Raw genomic sequence first — 8463 nt, forward strand, 5'->3', positions numbered from 1 at the left:
ATCTGCTGCCGTCACGGTGGTTCCCAGATGGAGAGTCTGGGAGGTAGTATGGAAACGTGGCCTGCCGCAGAGACCCCTGAGGCGACCTGGGAGGATTTCTCCCCGCCCCTGGCCACTCAAAAGACCAGAGAGGAACAGACATGAGAAGAACGGAGGGCTGTTTTCAGAAACCCTTCTGGAGGGAGGGTTACCTCTTTACTGATGCGGATGGGGATGTTCAGTTGTCGGGCATCATAGCGAGGCGGGGGGCCTTCGGTGTGGCCAGGTAGGGGGAGAGGGCAGAGCTGGCGTAATTCAGGCTGTTGGGGCCAGCGGGGGGTGTGTTAACAGGGCTGGCAGCAGAGGGCGGGGAGAGGGTGGTTAGCGCCACACCACCCTCATCCAGGGAGCGCTTGTAAGGGACTGGAGCGTCGTTCCGGAGGTCCCGGAGGGCCAGGTAGGCCTGGAATGCCTGTGGGCAGAGAAGGGCACACCGGAGGCTGGCTCGGGTCGGGCAGGGAAGCGGGGGGGACCGGGGCCGGGGACTGGCCTCGGGAGGGAGACACGGGGCACGGCTGCGCCCACCGCTCACTTGGACAAGGGCACCCGGCGCGACGCCCGACGCCGGGCTGCACCCGCTCGGGGTGGGGGGCGCCTTCTTTCCAGTTTGCCCAGTCACAGAAGGGGCTAGCAGAGGCCCTGGGAGGCGCCCTGCGCCACCCCCAGGGGAGCTGAGGCGGGGGTGGTGTTCCAGCCCCCCGGCCCCGCCCTGAGGAGGGCCCCCCCCCCAACTCACCCAGACGAGGACGGAGAAGAAAGTGAAGGTGATGGCGGCCTTGGCGCTGCTGCTTCCCAGGAGGAGCCCTTCGGGGGGTGAGTGCTGCCACTGGTTGGCCAGGAAGCAGAAACCCACGAACCAGATGCCTGTCCACAGGACTGGGGGGGGGCCGCAAGAGAGAAGAGGGGTGGAGGGGCGGCGGGGGCTGGCCCGGGAAGGGCGGCCGGGTGCGGGAAGCGTGGGGCGCCGCCGGGCAGTCCGCTCCGGGAGCCACCGCGGGCCACACATGGCAGGTTGCGTGTCAATCACTTAAAACAGGATTTAAACATGCCGCCCCTCTGTTGCACCGGCCACACCTCGAGTGCTCAGTGGCCGCGTGTGGCCGGTGACTCCCATAGCCGGGAATGCAGGTGCGAACATTCCCAGCCTCACAGAAAGTTCTCTCGGATGGCCCTGGACTCAGTGACCTTTGGGGGTCCTCCCAGCCCTGAGATGCTGGAACCCAGCCTGGTGCGGAGGAGGAGGAGGAGGAGGAGGAGGAGGAGGAGGAGGAGGGGAGGAGGAGGGGAGGAGGAGGGAGAGGGAGGGGGAAGGAGGGGGAAGGAGACAGTTGAGATCAGACTGGGGGTGGAAAGCCCAGGGCCTGAGGTAAAGGAACTCATTATTTAGCGCCTACTGTGTGCCAGTCTCTATCTAGGGCACTCGGCAGTGGTTAGGATGTGAGACTTCGCTCCGAAGCCTGGAGTTGCCACTTAGCAGCTGTGTGCCCAATTACATAATCTCCTCGAGCCTCAGTTTCCTCCTCTGCCCAATGGGGACATGACTTCCCGCCTCAGGTGGTTCTGAGGGACAAATGAGGCGAGGCACGTGGAGCCCCTGGCTCTGTGCCTGACACGTGGGAGGTGCCCAGGAAAGGTCAACGTTACTAGAGGCCTCCTTCCTCTCCGGCAGCCTCAGAAAAGCGCTGCCTTGTGGGGTTTTCATCCCAGCTTCTGCTGAAGCCCGGAGAGGGGAAGAGAGCCGCTCGAGCCCACGGGGCGACGAGGCGCCCGAGTGGAGGTTTCAGACTCCAGTTTGCCTGGCTCCGGGCTGGAACCCCACCTCCCGCCACCGGGTGGCTTTTCAAGAAATGTTCTGTGAAGAGGGGAGGTGAATGCGAGGAAAAAGCAGGGCAGAAGGGAGGCTGCTAGAATTAGCCTGGGGGTCAGAAGAGGTGACCCTCACACTGAGTCTAAAGGATGAGTAATAATTCCCTGGAGGGGGGAACCAGCGGGCGCAGAAGAGCTTCTGGAAGGGAGGGGCGAGGCTTCAGGTCACGTGTGGGGGACGGTGGCGAAGGGAGGCGTCCTGGGGGGCCGAGGGGGCGGCTCTGGGCGGGCGGGCGCCGGGGCTCACCAGCCAGGATGAAGTCCAGGAGCTGGACGGCCGTCTTGAAGCGGCTGCTGCCGATGCGGCTCTCGTGGGTGTCCAGGGCGAGGAAGGCCAGGCAGGTGAGGAAGGCCAGCAGGCCGGCCCCCACGGCGAAGCCGCAGGCCGTGCTGTTGCTGTTCAGGACGCAGTGGAGCCTCGAAGACTCCGTGTTGTTCTGGTGGCCGTCGGTCAGCAGGGAGGAGAAGACGACGAGGGAGAACACCTACGGGGACGGGGTGGGGGTGGGTTCCCAGCCGCCTGAGCGGAGCTCAGAGTCCACCCGATCTGCGCCTCCTCCCAGGTCCCCGTCCGGGCCCTGGGCCCCGCTCCTTCTCCCCCTGTCACGTCCGCGGGGCCCCCCCCCCCCCGAGCCTGTCCCTCCTGCTGCTCGTCTTGTCCACCCCGGCGTGGGCCTCGTCCTCTCCCCCCGGGCCCTCCCGCGCGGCCTCCTCCTTGGCCTCCCTGCCTCCAGTCTCGGCCCCCGAGCCCACCCTCCACCCCAAGGCCCCAGAGAGGTCCTTCCACGCCCTCCTGCGTGGTCTGTATCGTCCTCGCTCTTCCGGTCTCACCTCTCCCCACTCGGCCCTGCCTTGCCCACGCTCCCCTCCCGCCACCCCAGACAGGTCCCTGTTACCAGACCCAGGTGCCGATACAAAATGCCCAGTGTGGTGCCGGGGACACCACGTGAGGAACTCCGTCAGCATTTGCCATCGCGATCGTTCTCTCTGCCTCCACCCCTCCCCTCTGCCCGCTCTTCCCCTTCCCTCCCCGCTCGCTTAGTTCCTATTAATTTTTTTAAATTAAAAAAGTTTTTTTTTAATGTTTATTTATTTTTGACAGAGAGAGCATGAGCGGGGGAGGGAGGGGCAGAGAGAGAGGGAGACACAGAATCCCAAGCAGGCTCCGGGCTCCGAGCTGTCAGCGCAGAGCCCGACGCGGGGCTCGAACTCCCGAACCGCGAGATGGTGACCTGAGCGGAAGCCGGTCGCTCAACCGACTGAGCCACCCAGGCTCCCCATGAAGTCAGATGTTTAACCGACTGAGCCACCAGGCACCCCTCGTATTAAATTTTTAAAAATAAATTTGTGAAATAGTCCAAACACACAAAAAAGTACAGAGCAAAACGTGACAAACCCTCAGTACCTAACAAACATTACCATTTTTCTCCTACCCCCCCCCGCCACACCGTTTTTTTATTTGCTTCAGGAGTTTTTTAAAAGGAAAACAGAACCTCACAGATACAGCAGCCCCCTGCCTGTGCGTGCTGCGGACAGCAGGCTGTACATAGTACGACAGTGTTTATCTATTAAATGCCACCGAAGTTCCCCACCAGCGAGCCAGTGAGCGAGCGAGCGTGGGAGCCAGAGTCAGCCTTACAGTCACGCTAGGATGTGGGTACCACCAACACCCCCATCGCTTTTGATCATGGAACCCGGGCCCAGAGAGGCTGAGGAGTTGCCCAAAGCCAATCAGCTGGTAAGTGGCAGTGGCCATGGACGTTGCCTGGCTCCTGAACCTGCTTTAAGGCCCTGCTATACCGCCTCACGCTGAACCAGACGCCTCCGGGGCAAGGTTCCGATCAGTACAACTGGGTGGAAATTTGCCCGATGGCGATTGGCCCCAGACAGATATGGAAGGAATGGGTGTGTGTATGGGGCAGGGGGGGAGTTGTTCCGGGGAGGCTTTCTGGATGACTGGCAGGTCTGCGGAGTGTTGCGGGGTGAGGAAGGCTGAGGAATGAGGACGTTGTCTGGAGGGCAATAGGGAGCCACAGCAGAGCTGCGAGCAGGGGAGGATAGGGGCAGATCTGGGGCCTGTGTGCAGACAGACTGGGGAGGGTGAGACTGGAGGTCGGGAGGCTAGGGAGGAGGCTGCGGCCTGGGGTCTGGGAGAGAGTCAAGGTTTGAGCACCTAAGTCGTGGGGTTGGATTTAGGAAGAAGTAAAGGCAGGTGTGGATTGCGTGTTAAAGAATGAGGAGTTTTTCAGGCAGACGGGGGAGGAAGGGCACTCCAGGGGGGCAGGCTGTGTGTGCAAAAGCCAGATGCTGCAGAATAGGGCTCTTTCAGGGGCTGGAGAGAAACCTCATCGGAGGGATCCAGTATGAGAAGAGCCTGGAAAAGTGGGCAGGAGCCAGACCCTCAGAGGCTTTGAACACCAGACAGAGGGGCCTGGACTTGGGAGCCATGGGGAGTGCAATTTCTTACTTGGATTTAACTTCATGCAGGGAAGTGTTCTGAGCAGAGGGTGGCCAGGGTTAGACGTGGCCCTGGAGTCTGAGAAAATCTCCAGGGTCACGATGGATTGGAGGGGGTGAGACCGAGCGGCCGAAAGACCAGAGAAGAGATTGGTGGGAAGAGGCCTGGGCAGAAAATGCTGGGGCCTGAGCCGAGGTCAGAGCTCTGGGGAATCCAGTGACAGCCAGGATGTAAATTTGGACTTGGTGACTGACTGGACGTGGTGGTGTTGGGGACGGAGCAGGGGTGGGGGGAGGAGGCGAGGGGAAGGAATTCACTAGAATTTGGACTCCTCCCGGATAGAAGGGTGTGAGAGCCTTCTCTCTATGCCCAGCGCCAGCTTGGACCTCAGCCAATGTGTGCTGGAAGTCACTTTGGACCCTTGTTTTCTCCTCCATTGGAGTCTCTATCATCGGTTGAGCGTCCGACTTTGTCTCAGGTCATCATCTCACGGTTCGTGAGTTTGAGTCCCGCGTCGGGCTCTGTGCTGTCGGTGTGGAACCCGCTGCGGACCCTCTGTCCCCCCTTCTCTCTGCACCTCCCCCCGTGCTCTCCCTCTCTCTCTCTCAAAAATAAATAAGCATTAAAAAATATCACGATCACAATAACAGCCAGTGCTGCTTTCGCTCGGCCCTATAGCATTACTCAAGGCCGTCCACATCTGTTCTCTGTTTCGGGGCCAGGAGTCCACAGAAGGGGGGCATCTCGCCCTGCTGCCTGGGGACAGAGCCAGGTCCAGGACTGGAAGGACCATCGATCACTTGAGCCTGTGTCCATTTTACCTGCGCTCCCTCCCTCGCGCCAGCCCCACGTGGTAGACGTTACTGATTCATTTCGGTTTCACAGGTGATAAATCGAAGCCATTACGGTGGGGTGGAAAGAGCCAGACGCGTCTGACTTTGCCAGCTGTGTGGCCTTGGGCAAATCACGCACCCCTTGGAGCCTCAGTTTCCCAGTCTGTCTCAGCGCTGTGAAGAGGCGGTGGGGGCCTAGGCCTGATGGTAGTTCTCATGACCAGAGAGGCGAAGTGTCCTCTCAAGGTCAGTCAGCGAAGGAGGGGGGACTGGGATCCGACCCTCCTGACTTCCGGGCCCGTGGGCTGTCTGCCCAGTGACCCTGGGAACCTTGGGCTGTGGCGCACGCCCAGGGCACTGGAGACTCAGGGAGGGGGGCCCAGCTGGGCAGAAGGGACCCCGGCCCCCTGAAGCCAGAGTCCAACCTCCTTCCACAACCTCCTTGGCCCGTCCCCAGGGAAGGAGCAAAGATTCATCAGTTAAGGCACCAGCTGGCAGGCGGCAGTGAGGACAAGGGCACCAGCTGCCCACACACTCCCTACTGGGGAGCCCGGCCAGGGGGGAAGGAGGAGAGGGCGGGCGGGAGGGAGGCGGCGGGCAAAGTCCGTGACCAAAACGTCTGGCGCGGTTGGCGGCCCTTCCCTCCCCCTTCCCCACACCAGTCCGCGCCAGCTGGGCCTCCTTCTCCCTTGCCACCCACTTTTCCTTCCGGAGCTGTGGAGGCGCGAGAATCCTTTTGACTCGCCCGCCAGCTGGGTGACATCCTTGGGCAACCCCCCCCCCCCCCACCGTGAGCCTCAGTTTTCCCTTGGGTCAAACGGGGGTAGTAACACCAGTGTCCCAGTAGTAACTCCTCGTGGGGACAAGAGCTCACGCGAGTGAGGGACTCGGACGGGGAATTCGTAATTCCCCTGGGGAAGAACGGCAATGTCCACAAGTCCCTGTCGCCCTGGGTCCCCCAAAGCCATCTCCTCGCTCACAGCAATGGCCGGTCAAAAACAATGTCTATTTAACGAGTGATTATTGGGGCGCCTGGGTGTCTCCGCTGGTTGAGCTGAGTTGGTGTCGGCTCAAGGCATGATGTCACGGGTTCGTGGGTTTGAGCCCCACATCCAGCTCTGTGTGGCGCCTGCTTGGGATTCTCTCTTTCTCCCTCTCTCTCTGCCCCTCCCCCGCTTGCTCTCTCTCTCTCTCTCAAAATACATAAATAAACTTAAAAAAAAAAAGGAGTGATTATTTACTTTCCAGGCCCATGCTTATCACCTTGTCATTTTCAGGACAATCTTTCCTAGGAGCAGGGTAGGAGGGGCCTTTTCTTACACTCAAGGGTATGGAGATTCAGGGAGGTCAAGTCACTTTCTCAAGGTCACACTGACCTAGGGTGACTGGGTCAGTTATCTGACAAAACGGGGGCACTTTTGAAAATGAAAGCTGGAGGGGCGCCTGGGTGGCTCAGTCTGTTAAGCGTCCGACTTCGGTTCAGGTCATGATCTCACAGTCTGTGAGTTCCAACCCCGTGTCAGGCTCTGTGCTAATAGCTCAGAGCCTGGAGCCTGCTTCAGATTCTGTGTCTCCCTCTCTCTCTGCACCTTCCCTGCTCATGCTCTGTCTCTATCTGAAAAATAAATTAAAAAAAAAAAATTAAAGAAAAGAGGAAAAGAAAATGAAAGCTGGAGCTATTGCTGATTCAACCAGGACCGGCCCAGGCGAAGCCGGGAGTGCGTCACCCTCTGTGGACAGCGTGGATTCTAAGTCCTTCCCCGCCCACAGGTTCCAGAAGGGGAAGGGAGGAGATGCTCTGGATTCGATCCAGGGCACCCCACCTACTCCCATGACCCCAATCAAGTCTCATCACCTCCTTGGGCCTCAGTTTCCAGCTCCGTCAAAGGACAGCAGAGGAGGCCCAGAGAGGCCCAGTGATTGGCTCAAGGTCACACAGCCAAGTCTGGGCTGAATGAAGATTTGAGTGCAGGTGCCTTGACTCTGGGAACGTGGTAAGGATCAAACAAACGCCTGTAAAGCCCTTGCTTGGTACACAGCCTGGCACACAGTGACCACCCCAATGCCTGGTATCTTAGGTCTATGTGATGTACTCTCTTCCCACCACCGTGCACCTCTTTCTTCCTAGGGGACCCACACCCGCTCGTCTCCCGGTCCCTTGCCCGAGAAGTACAAAACGAATGGGTTCTGGCCTGTCACAGACCCCCACTTTGAATCCCGGCCCTGCCTCTCACTGTGTGCCCTTGGCCAACACTGTCCAATGGAACTTTCCGCCATGACGGAAATGCTCTAAGATCTGCATCATCCACTCCGAGAGCCACGTGTGGCTGGTGGCCATCTGAAAAGTGGCCGCTGTGACTGAGGAACGGAATCTTTTCTACTAATGAGTTTAAATTGCGAGAGCCACACGTGGCTTGTGGCTACGCCATTGGACAGTGCAGCCTTGGAACCGTGACTTAACTTCCTCCGATGCTGTTTTCTTAGCTCACCCATGGGGCTCATAGCACGACTTGGACTTGGACGAGTTGTTTCCTCCTGTGAGAGTTAGTAAGTGGTCCCAGTAGCACAGGGGCTATAGCTAGGTGCTCAGTAAAAGGTGACTTTGGTTATTAGCTGCCTTTTGCTTTGTTGTCCCCATCTGACCGCTTCCGTCCCCCCACCCTTTCCACCCTGTGTCTGCGGGGCGAGAACTATTTCCTGTCGCCCGTGGGGCAGTCGGGCCACAGGAGGGCCTCACCCCTGCAAAGATCCGGGCGATCGTCTTTGGCCTCTTCAGAAACTGCACGGCTTCGCTGTCAGCCAGGTCCTGGAGGCTTTCAGGGATGTGCATGGCGGGTGCTCTGCTCCTGGGGCCCCGGGAGGCGGGAGCAGGGATGCTGGGTGCTGCTTGCTGGGCGCCGCCGTCCAGAGGCTCCAGGCCCGCCCTGGGCTCGGCTCCTGCAAGACGAGACGGATGTGGGAGGTTAGAGGCGCAGGCGTGGTGTGAAGGAGCTGCCAGGAGTCCCAGGAATAGGGGCACGGGGTAAAGGGTGCTGGGGTGGGGGTGGGGGTCCCAAGACTGGGGTCATGTGGGGTGATGGGTCTACCAGGGTTCTGAGGATTTGGGGCATGGGGCAAAGGGGCTGGTAGGGGTCCCAGAAGCTAGGGGTGCAGGGTGAGAGGGTGGCTGAGGGGCCCGTGAATTGGGTGCAGGGTAGGGGAGCTCCTGAGAAATCCGGAGATGGGGGTACAGTGTGAAGGGGTTGCTGGGGGTCCCAGGGGTCAGGA

The 8463-nt window shown here is 59.9% G+C and overlaps 1 protein-coding gene across 1 annotated transcript; it reads right to left on the reverse strand.

Annotated features, from left to right (window-relative positions):
• Positions 1–214: 214 nt before the first annotated feature.
• SYNGR4 (synaptogyrin 4) lies at positions 215–8121 on the reverse strand. The gene is made up of 4 exons (XM_047079246.1): positions 7934–8121; positions 2153–2390; positions 776–915; positions 215–451 (listed from the first exon to the last, which is right to left on the reverse strand). Exons 1-4 carry the CDS (start codon positions 8024–8026, stop codon positions 218–220), a joined length of 705 nt encoding a protein of 234 aa, XP_046935202.1. The 5' UTR covers positions 8027–8121; the 3' UTR covers positions 215–217.
• Positions 8122–8463: the final 342 nt, after the last annotated feature.

Source organism: Lynx rufus, unplaced genomic scaffold (genome assembly GCF_022079265.1).
Source record: "Lynx rufus isolate CCGP_SWC_20201006 ecotype Redwood Valley unplaced genomic scaffold, mLynRuf1.p SCAF_16, whole genome shotgun sequence".
Classification (NCBI taxonomy): Eukaryota; Metazoa; Chordata; class Mammalia; order Carnivora; family Felidae; genus Lynx; species Lynx rufus.

Excerpts from the sequence above, each read along its gene's own strand:
- SYNGR4 (XM_047079246.1), bottom strand. The coding sequence starts at position 8,026 with ATGCACATCCCTGAAAGCCTCCAGGACCTGGCTGACAGCGAAGCCGTG. Across the intron at positions 916-2,152 it reads CCTGGACTTCATCCTGGCTG|TCCTGTGGACAGGCATCTGG; the intron begins GTGAGCCCCGGC and ends GCCCCCCCCCAG. Across the intron at positions 452-775 it reads TCTTCTCCGTCCTCGTCTGG|GCATTCCAGGCCTACCTGGC; the intron begins GTGAGTTGGGGG and ends CTCTGCCCACAG.